This window comes from Xyrauchen texanus, chromosome 23 (genome assembly GCF_025860055.1).
Source record: "Xyrauchen texanus isolate HMW12.3.18 chromosome 23, RBS_HiC_50CHRs, whole genome shotgun sequence".
Taxonomy (NCBI): domain Eukaryota; kingdom Metazoa; phylum Chordata; class Actinopteri; order Cypriniformes; family Catostomidae; genus Xyrauchen; species Xyrauchen texanus.
The window spans coordinates 30,587,089-30,606,346 of NC_068298.1; the positions used below are offsets into that span (position 1 = coordinate 30,587,089).

Genomic DNA, 19,258 nt, shown 5'->3' on the forward strand with positions numbered 1-19,258 from the left:
CTTAGGAAAAAAAATAAAAAATCCTGCCGAGCCTTCAACGTCAGAGATGAGCATGATCAATGGCATTTCCCATTATGCAATGGCAGAGAGAAGCCTACACTGTTTTGATGGTCCCAGTGTGTGACAGAGCAGAGAACAAAATTACATGGTGTGAACTGATAATTCTGACAGCTTCCCTACAGTAGAGGCTTGACTGTCTGATCCAAAAAAATATATGTATATTTTTACATGTACATGGACAAAGCAAGCATCCCATAACAGCCTCCTTTTGCTTTTTCCTTGACACTTGCTCACAAATATGAGTTTTGTGCTCGACTGTGGAATTGAGGGCACTTAGAGACACTTTACTTTCCAGGCCTTTTGTTTCTGCATCTGTTCCTTTATTTTTTCACACCATCTCTCATGATAACACCAGTTGGAGCTAACATGCAATCCTATAATCCAACAACCACACAGCTGCATAAGAGACCACAGGGAGATCAGTATTACTGTTTGTCTGTTTACAGCAGGTGGTGTTTTTCTGATATCATTGAATACTTAGCCAGTATTTTCCCCTTCGCAAGATAGCAACAGCATATTGTCTCTCCTTTTAAGATGATGAACACGATCACACCTGAGTGCTTCTCATAACCCCAACCTCAAATCGCTTGTCTGGTTAAATCCTCCACTCACAGCATATATCTGCTGACATTTGAGGCAAAAATATCTTCTGGGATATGAGATGTAGGCAAATATTTGAGTATGGGCAGCATATGCTTTACGTCTTAATTGTATTTGGTTCATTTTATTTATATATTTTTTTCTCTTTTGATGTGAGGCTATTAACGGTAGTTCAAGCCTTAAAGGGACAGTTCACCCCCCCCCAAAAAAAAATATTATAAATGAAAAACCTGCCATAATTTACCCTCCTTTATGACTTAGCCCTGGAACACAAAAAATGGATAACAACATTATTTTATAATTTTTAGAGACTGAAAATCTTGTCTTCAAGCTATTTAAACTCTTTAAGTCTGATCACTTAAAGTGGATTGTATACTTACTAAAGTAGACCTTTACAGAGGCAGAACTTCAGTATAAATTTCTGCTGGGTTCATGAATAAGCAGACATTGCTGCTAAGGAAGCTCTCACTGTGGAAATAACAGAATCTCAAATCCCTCTTTCTGACCTCAGGCATGCTCTAAACACTTGTCTTAAGCAAGTTGCAAATAGAATGGGATGCTTGGGTCAAAAACACATTATATGAAATCAAATTGTCTCTAAAAGACTTTACCTTAAAAAAAAAACTTGATCAAGTGGTGTACACCAAGTGTCATATATACCAATCAAGAGTTATGCATGTGTTTTATTGAAAGGCGAGGAATGTCATTCCTGCAAGACTCCTCTGTCTCTTAAACATATTTTACTAGACTGCATTGCGTTTGATGCAAGTAGGAAACAATTTTATTCAGAAAACACTTTGAAGGATGTTTAGTAAGGTTTTACCAGGATATGTTTTTGTTTTCTTTTTTTCTCTCTCCAATTTGCATTGCTAATTCCCAATGCACTCTAGGTCCTCGAGATGGCGTAGTGACTCGCCTCAATCTGGGTGGTGGAGGACGAATCTCAGTTGCCTCCGGATCTGAGCCAGTCAATCTACGCATCTCCTAGCGCGTTTGGAGGCTTCACACTATTCTCCACGACATCCACGTGCAACTCACCACACGCCCCAACGAGAGCGAGAACAACATTACAGCGACCATGAGGTGACTATAGCCACCCTAGCAACCGGGCCAATTGGTTTCTTATCAAATATTTATATATCCGATTAATACGATAAACTAATTAGGCATATGTAATTAAAACGATTCAAAATGTTAATCGATTGACAGCCCTAAAATATACTTGTAATATATTCAGTCCTATAATGTTTTGATTAAAAATTGTTTACAATTGGCACAAAAGTTGGAAAACAGCCTATTGTTCCAAACATATGTGTGTGCTTTGTATGTTTATGCACATTATAATATCACATTGTTTATCTTGTGTCTGTAGTTTGACAAGCAACAAGCTATTCATAATTTAAAGTATTAAAGCTAAAGTCAAGGTACTCTTTTGAAAAAGTAGTTAATTACACTACAAGTTATAATCAAAAATTAGCTACCTACATTGAAGCTACTTAATGAGGCAATATTGTTTTATAATATTACTATCAAACTAATACTATTAACAATAACATTTACACTAATAACATTTATTAATTAATAAATATATTAAATACATTTATTTAATTAAATATATAAAATGTATTTTATAGATTTAATGAATAGTAACATTAATACAGGTAATAATGGCCATAAAATAAAACACAACAACATAAAATAAAAAATATCTGACTTTATCATCATACTTTTTTATACAAAACTGCACAATGTTCAGTCCTGCTGTGGCCAGGTGTAGCTTACTTCCCTAAAGATCACATTTTTATGACAAACTCTCCTTGGGCTGATGTTTTGTGCTTGTCACATAATATTTAGTATGGATAATATATGAATAGAGACTCAGAGCTTGTTTCTTCCATCACCTGGGTTAATGTTCATTGTATTTTCAGACTTTTTTTGCCATTGACATGCAAGTGCCGGCTTTACAGGTCACATAGAAAGGTTATGCTACAAATGTTTGTTTGCTTTGTTCAGGTCCAAAAAAAGAGGATGTATGGTCAACCTAGATTGTTGCACAATAATACGTGCCATAAGAAATTATTTATTTTACCAATAATTGTATTTATTTTACATGAAAATGCAAATAAAATGGAGAAATCAAATAGTTATGCATGATAGGAATTATTTTAATAATATATACTGTATATTTATAACTCATCTCTTGATATCAAATGGAATGACATCATCGAACCAGAAATCGTTGAATAATATTAAACTAATGACTGTAAGTCACTAATTATTAATACAAATACACATAGAATTAAAAGAATATTTGAAATAATATATATAGACTGGCAGCCAAAAGTTTGAAATAATGTTCAGGTTTTGCTGTTTTGGAAGGAAGTTGGTACTTTAATTCGCCAAAGTGGCATTAAACTGATCACAGAGTATAGTCAGGACATTACTGATGTAAAAATAACAGCACCATCACTTTTTGAAAAAGTACTTTTTGATAAAATCTAGACAGGCCCCATTTCCAGCAGTCATCACTCCAACACCTTATCCTTGAGTAATCATGCTAAATTGCTAATTTGGTACTAGAAAATCCCTTGCGATTATATCAAACACAGATGAAAGCTATTTGGTTTGTTAAATTAAGCTTAACGTTGTATTTGTTTTTGAGTTGCCACAGATGCAATAGACTAGCATGTCTTAAGGTTAATATTAGGTCAAAAATGGCAAAAAAGAAACCGCTTTCTCTAGAAACTCATCAGTCAATCATTGTTTTGAGGAATAAAGGCTAAACAATGCTTGACATTGCCAAAAAAAAATAAAGATTTCTTACAAAGGTATACACTACAGTCTTCAAAGACAAAGGACAACTGGCTCTAACAAGGACAGAAAGAGATGTGGAAGGCCAGATGTACAACTAAACAAGAGGATAAGTACATCAGAGTCTCTAGTTATAGATCAGAAGTAGAGGCCTCACATGTCCTCAGCTGACAGCTTCATTGAATTCTACCCGCTCAACACCAGTTTCATGTACAACAGTAAAGAGAAGACTCAGGGTTGCAGGCCTTATGGGAAGAATTGCAAAGAAAAAGCCACTTTTGGAACAGAAAAACGAAAAGAAACACAGAGACATGGAACAACAGATAATTGGAAAAGAGTTTTATGGATCTTAAACCCATTGAGCTTTTGTGGGATCAGCTAGACTGTAAGGTGTGTGAGAAGTGCCCGACAAGCCACATCTATGGCAAGTGCTACAGGAAGCGTGGGGTGAAATGTCACCTGAGTATCTGGACGAAATGATAGCTAGAATGACAAGGATCTGCAAAGCTGTCATTGCTGCATGTGAAGAATTTTTGATGAGAACTCTCTGAAGTAGTTTAAGTTCTGAATGTTTTTTTTTTTTTAATTGTTATAGTAATATTTCACGTTATTAATGTCCTGACTATACAGTGTGATCAGTTGAATGCCACTGGTGAATAAAAGTACTACTTTATTTCAATAAGAGCAAAATATGTACATTTGGCCACCAGTGTACAGTATATAAAAAATTTAGTTGTTTGAAAGTGTGTGGAGACAATTCACAATTGCTTATAGAGCCAAGCTCAATAGAGTGCAACAGTGCCTGGCCACTTTATCAGCTGACTCCAGAAATGTAAGCATAAGCATAGTTCTAGCAGGAAGATCTTGGGATTTATTCAGCAGGCATCACATCCAATCACAATACAGCCTCTACTTTATAAGCCTGCCAGGTGCCTCAGATTGTTCGCATACTTCCGTGTTCTCGCTCACGCACAGGTGTGTGAAACACGTAATGTTACACACTATGCCTCATTTCTCCAAGCAACAGTCGCTTCAGGTTGGACAATCTCTCCATCAGGAAAATATGCTAAGTTCTCAGTCTGTTATTGTTTTGGAGAACAATCGTCAATGCAAATTGCTGGTGGGAAATGGGGTTTCATGTTTTCTGCTTCCAATGTTCTCAATCCTCTGTTCAACTTAAGCTTTATAATGCATCAATATCGCTTCAAGCAGCAATTTTAATTTCACTAGAGCATTCGGTTCTCACCAACCATGTTAGGCGGACTCGCCACTCAGGCACCTGAGCACGGGTGCACATTTTTTAAATATTACCTCAGTATTTGCATGCCTGCACATTCTCCTACTGGGGAAGAAATTATTCCAATATTCATGCATGTCCTTGAGCACAAGAACTTCAATGCATGAGGTCCGATCATCCATCTAGATGATGCTTCATGTGTTGTGTTTTCGCTCCAATCACATGCCAAATCACGCTGTGTTTTCTCTTCTCATATATCCACGTCCCGATTCCTTAAAGGGGAAGCAACATCATTGCTTTGTGTCCTCTGACTCCTAGCAGCAGGCATTGCTCTTTATAGACCCCGAAGCCGCCACCAGGCACCGCCATTTGCGCCATTTAGAATTTCAGCCGCCGCCAGCCAATAATTTCGTAAGCCAAATTGAGCCGCCATCTGATAAAGTTTGGCTGAGCCGGCTAGAATTATTTGCATCAAATAATAGAGACATACACACACGAAATATATAAACAATACACGAGATCTATTTTCCCACTGGATTCATAACAGCACAGTCTTGTGCTCGTTGCTACGATACACAGACTCGCTAGTGAATTGATCGACCAATTAAAATTGCTCGCTTTCCCGTACAGAAGAAGCAATGCATTTTTTTCTCGCACTGAGGTGAAATGGCAGAAAGAAGCAAGCAAGGTAATTTTGATCTCACTTCTCACATACTTTCCTAATTCCTACTTACTTTTTTTTTTAACTTAGGCCTACCCAGACTTTTGTTAAATCTTCAGGGCACAGTTGCACAAACACCTGAATCAAAGATTGATGTTATGAACCAAATATTCTGGAACGGAGAGATTTATAGCACTGAACGTGATATTACTGCAGTAACAAACCACCGTTTCCACATTGCTAATTCACAACGCATGCTTCAGTGTACACTGAAGTGAAATGTGCAAAACTTTGTCCAAAATAATACTGATAACAGTGTGTGTTTATATTAAAGCGAGACACGGCTGGCAAAAACATCGGTTTTTTTTACTGGTCAATTTTGAGATTTTTGGATATTTGTCTTCAATAACATGTCTTCTTTCAGACTTGTGGTGAAAAAACGTCCGAAATACACATTTAGGTCTTTATTTTACTACACTTCGTCTGTTTGCATCTGTAGATTTCTCATAAATTCAACAAAAGTTTGCGTTCTTAATCAACATACTTCTCCGTGATCTCTGCCGTCACCCTCTCATCACAGTATTGCATTTTGTAGAAATATAGTGTAAGCCATGCATTGCTTGGAAATATTGAGATCTAGTAAATCAGTATAACATAGACATCTGTAGACATGAAGTGGCAGCTTCAGCCATTTGCAGCTATGAAAAGTTTGGCGGCTGCAGCAGCCATTTAGGTTTTGGCTGAGCCGGCTAGCCAGCCAATAACTTCATCAGCCAGCCATTATTCTCAAAACAAATGGCTTCGGGCTCTAGCTCTTTACATTTCTGTATTTCATTAACAGCACAATGAATTCTGTGCTCTAATACAAGAAATTAATAAATTACATCTAGGTATTATTTCCATATCTAGCTATGTCACATGTTTCATTTTATGAGAGTCATCTGTCATCATTACAGTGGAGAGATTTGTATAAACATTGGTCACTGAACTATTTATTATTTTAGTAGTATAGGAACATGAAGGTTTCTAAACAATGGGGCCTTTCTACACTATGGGGCTTTTTTCACTAACGTTTGAATTCCAATCTTCATTACTCAAGTTACATTTACATGTGCGCATTTGGCAGACACTTTTATCCAAATGGACTTACAGTGCATTTATTACAGGGACAATCCCCCGGAGCAAATTGGAGTTAAGTGCCTTGCTCAAGGACACAATGGTGGTGGCTGTGGGGATCGAACCAACAACCTTCTGATTACCAGTTATGTGCTTTAGCCCACTACGCCACCACCAATATGTTTTTGCATATAGTCCATTTCTGCATCTGCTGGTCAAAACATAAGCTCCCCAACTCATGCTCTCTACATTAGTTCATCAACATATTTGTTCACGTGATCATGGTCAGGGCAGTAACATGTTGTAGTAAGTAAGGTATTTGTATTATTTTATTGGGACAAAACGTGCTGGCAGTGCAAATGTGCCAACCAGGTACTGCAAACGTGGTTTGTCTTCTGCTGTGCGACTAAGCATCCCATGACACTGCAACTGTGGTGTGTTTTCTGTTGTGGTGTGTTTTCTGAATAAGCAGTGCAAATGTGATGTCTAGGCACCGCAACTGCTGGATGTCTCAGGTGTACTTTTAAGCGTCTTATGACACCGCAAATGCGGTTTATATAAAACCATTTCAATTCCCTTCACATGGCAAAGCAATATTTATCTTTGCAGGGGTACTGAACAAAAACTGCTCACCCTCACCGTAGGGCTCAAATGCGAATGTTCTTAACCGCAAAATTATTCTTTTGAAAAGATGTTGCACAAACAATGTCTCCCTTCTCTAGGGCTCAAATGCATAACGTCTTTTGTCCCCAAGCAGGAATACTGCACAAACGACATTGCCCTTATCGTAGGGTTCAAACACAAACGTTGTTTGTCCTTTTGCTTGTATATTGCACAACAATGCCCTCATTTTTTCAAGGGCCAATCCAAGCAAGGGCTCATTCACAAGCATTGTTTACCCTTCTGCAAAGATATTGCACAAATAATGCCCACCCATTCACACAGGGTCTACAATTCTCATAAGATAACCTACCCTTCTGCAGGGTATGGCACAATAGTTGCAAGTTGTACAGCTTTACAGGTATATGTTTGCATCATTCATTTAAATTTTTTCTTTCAGATTTGTTCCTCATCCTCTGAAGATCGGGTTGTGGTTCTGAGTATAATTATTTGCTTTTGTATTTTCTTTTAGAGGCTTAGGTTATATTAGGTCCTCATTCCTTTTGGTGTACGCTCCGCTCCCCTACATTCATTGCCTCTGGCAGGATCTGACAGTTCAAGCAGCATTGGAGCGCTGAAATGTAATATGGTGCTTAAGCCAAATGATTTAAGTATCTTTTTGTTTGTATTATTACACTAATCTCGAGTCTTTCTGACAGAAATGTAAGTGTAGTTCTAGCAGAAAGATCTCAGGATTCATTCATCAGGTATGACATCCCATCAAAATACAGCCACCATTTTATAAGCCTGCCAGGTGCCTCTCATATTTCGGATACTTCCGTGTTTTCACCCCCCATCCCACCAGTTTAGTTCCCGTCATGGGTGGGCAGATGTGGGTAGTATTGTGCTATATTTATTCTGTTACATTTACTTGAGTAACATTTGAAAAAACTAAATTTCATTTAGAGCAGGTTTAAAAGTAGGTACTTTTTACTCTCACATTTTTTTACTTTTTACTTCTTTACAATGGTCAGAGCTCCTGTCGTTACATTACTGGGTTTATATTTTAGTTAATGTGTAATTTATTGAAAAATTATTAAATAGGACTTTTACGAAAGGGGAAGTTCACACAGCTGTACACGCTGTCATCAACGCTGCAGCATTAAACTCTTCCAAGTAAAAAACTTTCTTCGCTCCGCACAGTGAAAAAAATTATGGTTTCGTCATTTAAAATCAGTGCAGCAATATATCAGTGTGCTTTGTCCATTTTGGCAATTCTGCGTGTGAGAGATGTGTGAGGTGATCGAATGGCGAAGAGAGTGGCTGTGTCCGAAATCATTCACTCATTCATATTTCCTATATAGTGAATATTAGTAATATTCTGTCATAATTTCCCTACCCTCATGTTGTTCCAAACCCGTGTGGCCCTTTGTATTATGTGGAACAAAAAATATGTTAGACAGAATGTTAGGGGCTGACAGTCTCAAGTCACCATTCACTTTCAAAATATGAAAAACAAAAAAAAAACATTCACTGAAAGCAAATAGTGACTCTAGACAAACATTCTGTCTAAAATCTTATTGTGTGTTACGTGGAAGAAAAAAAGTAATACGGGTTTGGAACAACATGATGGTGAATGATGACTGCATTGCCATTAATAATAATATTAATTCTGTAATAGATGTTAAATGTGTATTATTTAACAGAATATAGTGGACTAAATGTCCATTATGTCATTTGTGACAGTAACGAGTTACACAATACTTGAGTACTCTTTTAATTGGATACTTTCTTACTCAAGTAATTAATAATGTTAGTACTTTTACTTCTACTTGAGTAATTATTTTTTAAATAATTCTACTTTTACTTGAGTACAGTTTTTGGCTACTCTACCCACCTGTGGGATGGTTCATGCAGCATCGGCGCGCTGAACCATAGGACGGGACTTACACTAAATGTTATAAGTATTTTTTCATTCGTATTATTTCAATAATCTCGAATCTTTCCGATATAAGTATTTTCCCATTTAGGGTTTCCATAGGGATTACATTTTTTCATGAAACAGTTGTAAACTATGAACCAAATTAACCAGTCCCGAGCTTAATCAGAGTATTACAAACTTTAGTTGAAAACAAAATGGTATTTAAAAATCAGACAAAAAGACAAAGGGACTGTATACTTAACATATTTAATGATGGATTTGACAATCCCATGAAGCATTGCAAATAACTGGGCTCTTTTGGCAAGCTTTGTTTGCTACGATTATCTGATTGTTGGATTGTTTTCCCCACAGGATCATGGGTAGAGAAGTTCTTCCCCAGAAATTCCACTATTAAACAAGATTGTTTAAAACTTATGATGAAATATCATGGGCTGATGGCTTCAACAGAAGTATATATCATCAACTAACAACCTCAAAATTCTAAGTCTTTAAAGGTTTATAAGTTATTGTTAAAAACTATTCCACAGTGGAGAAAATTTATATGATTTTTACTTCCTGAACCAGACTGTTGCACTCTTTTGCCACAGTTCCTGTTTCCATAGTAATACTCACTTCTCAGATTGGTGAAATAAAAAATAAAATAAAAATCAATAATCTATTTAACAACCTGTCAACAACCTTGAGTTCAGAGTAGGTCTGTCTTGTGGGGTTTATACATTATTAGTAAAAATCAATAAGATTCTTACTTCTGAAACCAAAATCATGTGCTGTATTAGTTGAGGCAGAGGATGACATGTTGGCCTGCTCAAACAAACAGAGCAAAGATTAAAGGCACCACAGAGCCACAGTGTTTACACACTAGTAACCAATAAATGGTATACTTCCAGTTGTTTCTGCACATTAAACTAGGATAGGAGAAAGCATTTTAACACTGTTAAATGCTTTAACACAAATAAATTACACACTCCAAATGCAATATGGTTAGAAACAAAATTAAAAGATAGCCTACTATCATTGCAGTTCACTTTTGCTCAGTGGCGCTTGAAGATTCTACCTTTTATTTATTTTTTTGGTCAGCCATCCAATTTCCTGAGCTCTAAAGGGACTGTGGCTGGGCTTGAGGGACACTGTCTTACTGTTACAACTTAAGGAGAGAGACAAAAATACCAAGATCATTATATCCCCTCTGAGTGTAGTGTGTTTTTCTCGGTGACCTGTAGAATGCTACTGACCCCAATTGCTGATGGTTGACCACCAGCTTCACCTTATTTTACCCTTTAGATGAATGGTTACTTATATAACACACCCCCTACAACCTTTCAGAAGCTGTACTTCTAAGCATTCACACAACTTCGTGGTTTTTGAATTTCTCTTTTAATGTATATTAATGGAAGCAGATTTCGGCATTTTCGGCAAGTATAGAAAACATACCTCCCACAAAAAAGTGAGAAATAAGGAAAAATCATCACACAAAGTTGAAGCAGCATGCTAAATGCTTGTTGATTTCAATAACAGGAGGACTTCAAATGTACTGCTTGGGTGCATGTTGAAAATGTATTTGCTGGAATTTGTGGAGGCAGGGAGCTGTGTATTATCTTAGGCTTATGAGTTTAGGCCTGCTGTTAAAGGACTAATGTCAAAGGAAATCCCAGCTGACAGTGTAGGATTGTTCCTCTCATCCACAATGAAAGCAATACTGCCGTAGACATCCAAATCTAACATCTTAGCCTGTCTACAGTTGTAAAACAGAATATGATATAACTACAGGATCCAATATATGAGGGGCGGCTGTGACTCAGGTGGTAGAGCGGGTAGGCTACCAATCGCAGGGTTGGGGGTTCGATTCCCGGCCCACAAGACTCCATCTGCCAAAGTGTCCTCGGGCAAGACACTGAACCCCAAGTTGCTCCCAATGGCAGGCTAGCGCCTTGCATGGCAGCTCTGTCACCACTGGTGTGTGAATGTGAGTGTGGATGGGTGATTGGGACACTGTGTAAAGCGCTTTGGGGTTACCTCTAAGGTTAAAAAAAAGCGCTATATAAGTGCAGACCATTTACAGAATCCAAACTACACACACTAATATATTAAACGCCAACAATGAAACTAATAAATTACTCTAAAATTTAAATGCTAAAAACAAATAGTTCAGACTCTAAATTCTGTTTGGATGATCCACATTGAAAGCCATTGTAAAAATTTGCAGAAATGCACACCTGTTACCACACATATTTTTAACTGCAAAATGCCACAGATAGGCTTTTTAACTATTTACTTGACGTTTATTGTTTATTCACATAATTATTGATTATACATTTAAATATTTATTGAAAAATTGTGTATTTTATCGCTTTTTATAGTGCTTTTGTTTTAGCTTAACAGCAAAAAGTCACTAAAAACTGGCATCAAAATTCCCTTTTTGTGTTCCATGGAAATAAATAAAATAAATAAATAAATAAAATGACATCACATGTGTTTGACACAATTTTTGGGTCTTTCCTGCAACTCTGCCCAAAGAGAATATATATATATATATATATATATATATATATATATATATTCTAAAATACCAAATATTTTGTGATACCTCTGAGAATATTTTCTGACATAGTGTATCTCTTCCCATGCTGAGGTCACATAAGTCTGCTGAGGAGTTGATACAAACAGTGTAGAGCAGCTGGAGGGGAGATAATCTGTCAGAGCAGAGATCAAAGGGGCTGGAATAACTGACTCCAGATCAGTGGGCAGAGCAGAGGAAAAGCTGAGAAAATACTGTTATCCATTATGCATGCAGGTACTGTATAACACAGGCTCAAGCTGCATGACCTGCAAGGAAACCTTGGCCTTTTGTCTGTACAGTGCATCACCAGGTCACATCTCACTGAACTACAATCCACACACCTTTAAACTCAGTCTGTGGACTACATCTCCCAACACCTCTGCAGAGCTATTAGAGATGATGTGGCCGATGACTATAAAGGTGACCTGCAAGGTTCCTCTTGATCCTTCACAGCCCACACAATTTAAATACAATAAACTGTCTGATTATATCTACAAACACACACCCGCAGTACATGACCAACATTATGTGGACATGTGAACCACATGTGCTTGTTGGAAAATGTAATTTAAAATCCATGGGCATCATTTGTGAAGTTGCTGCTACTACATCAAGTCATATAGTGTACATACATTTTCACACACACACACACACACACACACACACACACACACACACACACACACACACACACACACACACACACATACACACTGCACATCAGGCCATATCTTTAGAAAATCTGATCGCAGATGACATGCACTGTTGGTAAAACTAAGATTTAATTCTAATTGGACAAGGAATCAATTCTTTTGCCTCTTAAACTGAACATCTCAGGGGAGAATGTTTTATCTAACCTGCAGCAGTGCTCATTGAATCATAGTATTAACAAGATGAACAATCACTGTATGAATAAAACTCATACATAATGCCGACAGTTTCTGACACAACATTCTAATGTGATAATTAGGGAGTTTTCTTGCCTCTAAAGAAACATTCTGCAAAGGAGAATGTTTTTATTCAGGATAAACTGCAGCAGTGCTCAATGCATCATATCATGAACAAGATTAACAATCTATCATGAATCAAACTTTTTTCACCAATCATCGTTTTATTATATCCATGCATGTGGTTAGAGAAAAATGATATAGAAACGTGAAATCCCTCACAACAATTATAACTTCTCTCTTGCACTTGACAATGGGTTCCTGTAGCTCAACTGGTAGAGCATGGTGCTGGCAACACCAAGATTAAGGGTTTCACTCCCATAGAACGCACAAACTACTAAAATGTATACATGCACTGTATGTCGCATTGGATAAAAGCATCTGCCAAATGCATAGATATAAGGTGATATGAACTCCACTGCCTTCTCTCCCAATTGGCAGTCGCAAACTGTGTAGGTGGGTGTGTGATCGAGTGCAAATCTTTTGTGAGTGAGGTCTGGGAAGGCTGAGTGGTTAAGGATTTACAACTATGTGGAACAAGAACAACGGTTCCAGGCCATGATGCAAGCCCAGGCGGAGGACTGATAGGTGTTCCAGCTGTGCCTCAAATCACGCTGGCAATAATGGGACTACAGGACGACACCGAAGCCTTTATAGAACTGTTCGAACATGCTTCGGAAGGGTCGGGGTGGTCCCGAGCACAGTGAGTGGTCTGTCTGTTGCCGCTGTTGTTGAGGGAGGCACAGCTTGCGGCACAACAGCTAACTGTCGCAAGCCTGCTGGAATACTCAGACCTGAAACGAGCCATCCTGCAATGGGTTGGCCATATCCTCAAACGGCACCACCAGCGTTTCAGGGCACTGACATTTAGGGAGTCTGGCAGCCCTTTGCCTTCACCCAACAACTCCGTGACATCTGTCAGAGGTGGTTGCTGGCTGAGGACCGTGGCGCAGATGGAGTCAACAACCTGGTGGTGCTGGAGCAGTTCCCCCCGTTGACCGGAGGTCAATTTCCCTAAGATGGCTCCCAGGACCCGGGGGGTTTCTATTGCCCCGAACCCTTCCCGCCAGGTTGGTAAACCCGGGGCCACAGGTGTGCTTGCCTGAGCCGTCGATTTCACATCAGGGAAACCAAGAGGAAAGTCAGTGTTCCACCCCTCCAGTCATCCATTAAAACCCCATGGGGAATTTCCCTCTGGAACAGACAAGATACGAGCCTCTCCTACGATTCTTTGACCAATGAGAGTAATTGATGTTCAAAAGCTTGAGCCCGGTGTTGCGCCTTCTTATCCATACTTTACAATTATTTAAGGTAGGTTGTATCGAGTGACGCAGGATGCTCAAACAAAAGTCCAGTTATTAATTCCGAAAAGCCACAGGGAAATGGTTTTCAATATCACTATAATCCATCTCTGAACCATCTCTTTGCCCATCTTAATTGGCCAGACATTAGTTGAGATGTACACAGGTGGTGTGCTGCATGTCACGAATGTCTGTTGGTGAATCCACCAGCCACTCGAAAAGCACTATTGCACCCTCTTCTGTTGATTGAGGACCCCTTTGAAAGAATTGGCATGGATCTCATCGGGCTAATAGAACAGACGGCATAGGGGCATCTCTTTGTATTAGTCTTGGTGGATTAAGCAACGCAATACACTGAAGCAGTGCCCCTGTGCAACATTTCAGCATGCAGTGCTTTGTAGGCACTCTTTATAATTATCTCCTGAGTAGTTGTAGTACGAGAGGTCTCACAAGCCTCCACAGGATTTTCCCCCTTTGAATTACTTTACGGCCGCAAGCCTCGAGGCATCCTAGATGTTCTGAAAGAAAACTGGGAGAAGGGACCTTCAGAAAGTAAGAACAAAATTCAATACGTTTTGGACCTGAGAGCAAAACTCCACACACTGGAGCAACTAACACAGGGGAATTTGCTCCAGGCCCAGGAATGGCCATCCTGGCTGTATAACAGGGGTACTCAGCTAAGGAAATTCTCACAGGGAGATAAGTTATTATTACCCACACAAGCTCTAAATTATTAACCAAGTGGCAAGGGCCGTTTGAGGTCAAATGGTGAGTTGGGGAAGTCAACTATGAGGTAATTCGGTCGGATAGAGGCAGAGCACAGCAAATTTAACACCTGAATCTCCTAAAACCGTGGAGAAAGTTGGTACCCATGGCTTTGGTGACAGTCGACACATAAATACTGCACATGAAATTTTTTTGAAGTTATTTGTGTTTATAATCAGTCATTAATATGCAAAGACGTGATACTTGTGTTGATAATGTGCTGAACTATTGTAAAATGCATATGCTGTTATTGAGGATTCATAGTAAAGACAGCGATGAGAAGCCATCACATCAGCATTCTTCGTTAATCATAATATACTTCTTTTCAGGAGTACTACACTGGCATTGTGAACATGGCTTTACAATCCCATTACCTAATAACCATTAGTGAAGCCCAGTTTGAGGAGGTTTAAAGGTGTGTTAATGTGTTTTTCTTTGCACCACAAGTGGCAACAAATGAAATTACAATCCATTTGTTTCAGTGGTCAGACTGTGTGTGACATAACAACATTGGTTTAATGAACTGTGTGAATTTGGGGTAGGACTACCAGTTTTTCAAGCAATGGAAGGCAGAAGTCATCTTTTTTTATTCTGTATGGTGCCTCGAAAATATGTATCCCTGTCAACAACTATTTACTTATTTAATTGGTAAAAACTTGATAATTGATAATAAACTGTAGTAAATACCATAGTATTAGTATTGTGTAAATCTGGATTTTGTGTTTAACATAATAGTCTTTTGAATTAATCCTGACTTTCTATAATTGACCATTTCATTTTTTTGTATATTATCTAAAGTGCCAAAAAATTTCTGATAACAGTGAAATATCAGGCCAATAGGACTGTTCTTCCATCATTCAATCTCTTTCTCTTTCTATTATTACATTAGAAGTAAGTTAATATGTACATATTAACATTCAGTTAGATGAATAATGCATAGATATTGGAAGTTAAGCTCCATTATAAGGACGGATGGACTGCACATTATGACTTATACATACGTGTTTTCCGAGCTGAGTCCTCCACAAACAGAGAAGAGATATCCTCGTCCACACCTGCCTCATTACGGGCGATGCAGGTGTAGGCCCCGGTGTCTTCAAAGTGAACATTACTTATGTGCACCTCACTTCCATTAGCTAAAAAGGGAAAAAAAGATAGAATGAAAGACTGAAGTTAACTTTTCACCCATCACCTACTAAATCACTCTTGACCGAAACGGTGCAACAAAGTCCTTCTAATGGCGTAGTGAGAATGTTTTTTGATAACAGCTGAAACATTTATATAATTCTCAAGTTGTCATGTTTGGTTTAGTGTGCACGGCTGACTGTGGAGGAATGTTTGTTGACGAGAACCACCACAGGGAGGATTGTGGGATTCAGATAGGATCTAGACCATGGCAAACCTGTCAGTCATCACAACAGTGCAACCAGCAGCGTCGCAAGTCTATAAAAAAAAGCTTCTTTAGAAAGACAAGAATCTATCTGCTTGTATAGAGCAGAGCATGTGAGTGGAGTGCAGCGATCAGAATTTCACTGGAACGAGGAGTGCGTTTAATGAGACTGCACTCATCTCCTCTCCAGCTGCTCACGAGGAGCTCACTTTCCGCTGCTACCAGAATGCGCTACATTTCTCATGTGGCCACATTAACATGTGTGTGCTTCTACACTTATAAATATCTGGTGTTGGCAGCTGTATTAGGTCCAAGATTTTAAACAGAATGGATTATCAGAGATGAGGCAGTGTTTAAATTCTGTGTGATTCGCTAGCTAATGGTGAAAAGTGCCAATTACAACAACAGACTACAGTGGGGTGAGAGCACAAAGGCAGTTCAAAACACAGATTCATTTCCAATACATATTTCTGAAAAGTGAAATAATTTTAGTAGGCGACCATGGATGTCTGTAAGGTTAACCATCGATACATACTGGATAAGTGATGTCTGTATAAATCACAGAGATGAGTGTCGACTGCATTTACACACTGCTTTCTTTTTTCTTAATTATAAGAGATTATAATTTACCATGTTTTATACACCTGTTTCTGCAGGTGTTTGTTAAACAATCTTTAATATCAAGTAATGTGGAAACAAACTAATTTATCAATAATTTATTGTATATCTCCCTGAGTGTCAACATGTTTGCATCTCGGTGAAATCGGAGTTGAGAATTTCTGTGTGAGCCTAGGTTGTAATTCTGACTTCAAAATGTCATCTTGTGTTTTTAAATCCATAAGGATCTCTTTATCAACACCAATACTACAATGATGACAGCTGACTCATCAGCATCTCGCGCTCTTCGCTTTAAAAAAAAAAAAACGCTTTAAAATTACATATATTTGAAAAAAAATTCTGACTGGATAAACTTTTCGTTTTTTCTATTTGTTTGTTGATTAATGATAAGAGTGGAAAGCGATTAAAAATACATAGGCAAAAAGGTGATTGAGAATGTAAGGATGAAAAATATGTATTTATTTGGCATGTTAGGCCAGCAGAGAAGGCTTTGCTGGCCCTGAGAATTCGCCACTGCTTTCACGTGTAACTGACGCATCAGAAAATGTATACTATTTATCTGTGCTGATTAATTATGAAGTAAGTATTAAACATGTTCATATGATTCTGGGAATATTAGATGAAATTGACTTGAATATCTGGCAAAATACAACAGAACTGTTTACATTAGCAAGCCAGTAATCCTACAGTAACCTCTTAAATTACAAACATAGACAAGAATTTAAAATATAGACAATTTTTTCACATTATGTAATTTAATCTGTCCCTCCAGAAAATATGATGCAAAACACTTAAATCACAAAATTAGTACATGTGTCCTTTTCTAATTTTCCTAATCTAAAGAAATCATGCGATGAAGGTTTGAAGAGCGTCTTACATTTTCTGGTGTCTTCTCAAATTCCAGTTTGGTGCTGTTAGTGGCGTAAAAATGACAAACTTCACCTAAATGCCTTAATACATTAAAGAGCACTGGAAAGTCTTAATTTAAGCTATCATAATATATTAGATATCTATTGAATCTGTCTTCCTGCACTCTTCAATACACATTAAAATGCAGAAAGTTGGGAAACTGACTTTTGAGGAGTTAGGGAGGTGAGTAGTTTAACGATATTGCTTAGTGTTTCAAGACATATTGTAACACTGTGGTATTTTGGTTTACCCTGAAGTGTGAGTTGTTTTGAGAGTTTTGTGGTGATGTCCATTCCATTCTTCAGCCATGAGAGCTGTGGGTCAGGAATGCCTTCAGCATAACACCGCAGACTGGCTGTGACCCCTGGCTCACGTGCCTGACTTTCTGGGTAAACCCGGATAACTGGAGGCACTATGAGAGAACAGTGTAAATAAAACGAGAGTAAGCAGAATTAATTTTTAGAATGACAAAATACAATGAGTGTTCCTTTTCTAAAATGTCCCTCATTCTTTTGCCTTGCATTAGTACAGTATTGATGATCAAACAATAACCTGTATTTGCTCCAAGTAAGGTTTGTTAGCATGAAAATAGCACAAACTGCACATTATGAAATGAGATGCAGAGGACTGCTGCTGAGCTGTTATCATAAATTGTATTTGTAAATCAAGGATCATTAATTTCATGAGATATCTCTTAGGAAGAGAGAAATAAATAATATTTATTTTCAATATCTAACAAGCTCACTTAATTTAGAATTCTCTGCTACAAAATGGAGGAAATTATTGAACAGTGGTGCCAAGGGCACAATTTTGTGGCCCACATGGGGGCAGATTTAATAAAATTATTTGCTTCAAAGCACAGGAACTAGAACTTGAGGCTTCTAGCCTCTGGGACTCTATTTACAATGGAGTTCAACTCACAATTTGAAACCAGAAATAAATGTAAAATCGCAAGCTCAGGCCCTTTTGGTGTTCCAAGATCAGCTTATTGTTAATGAGAGAACTATGATGAAAAAACAAAGCCATGCATGAAGTAAATTTTAGAAAGCATTTCAGCATTTCTTAATTTTTTAGTACTGTACACAATTTGAAGAGCTCAAGAAAGGGTGAGTAAAACCACTCACATCTGATTTTCAATGCACACAATTTATAAAGCAATTACTTATTTGAAAATATATCAAAAGCAGAATATAGTGGATTCAAGGTATGCATTCATCAACATACATGTTTCCTTAGGAACTGAACCCATGACTTTGCCATGATTTAAAAGAGCTATAGGAACTCAAACCCCAAAAAATCTTGACAGTAGGGCTAGGTATCAATACAAATGTCATGGAACAATACAATTCAGATTTTTATTAGATTCGATTGCAAATTATTTTTGTATCTTTCAGTTAGGGGTTGTTCAGCCCCAATAGACCCCATTTCACCCACAGGTTGCCCGGTCTGCCCCTGAAGACAGCACATTCATAAGAAGTTGGTAAATGGACTGTATGCAATGGATTAGAAGAATAGAAATGTATGTTCTTTTGTGCATTAACTGCATCCTTGATGATTGTTGGACATATTTCTATGACAGTGACACTCTTTTATACGCATAGAAAATGTGTTTCTCATCAGAATTTAGATGTGAATTCCATTATATTATAGAGAATGAAAGTATTATTAATAATTTTTATCTACGAACATATAAATCATGTCTAGTATAAACAGAGGTTGTATCGACACACTTAACTTTGAATTT

The 19,258-nt window shown here is 37.8% G+C and overlaps 1 protein-coding gene across 2 annotated transcripts in view; it reads right to left on the reverse strand.

Moving 5' to 3' along the window:
* The window catches only part of LOC127617061 (follistatin-related protein 5-like), a 244,191-nt gene that overhangs the window by 37,559 nt on the left and 187,374 nt on the right, over positions 1-19,258 (reverse strand). For both annotated transcript variants that reach the window (XM_052088936.1, XM_052088935.1), the window contains exons 9-10: positions 17,765-17,926; positions 15,599-15,733 (exon numbers count right to left, since the gene is read on the reverse strand). In XM_052088936.1, coding sequence (XP_051944896.1) covers positions 15,599-15,733; positions 17,765-17,926 — 297 coding nt within the window. The remainder of the gene's footprint in view (positions 1-15,598; positions 15,734-17,764; positions 17,927-19,258) is intronic.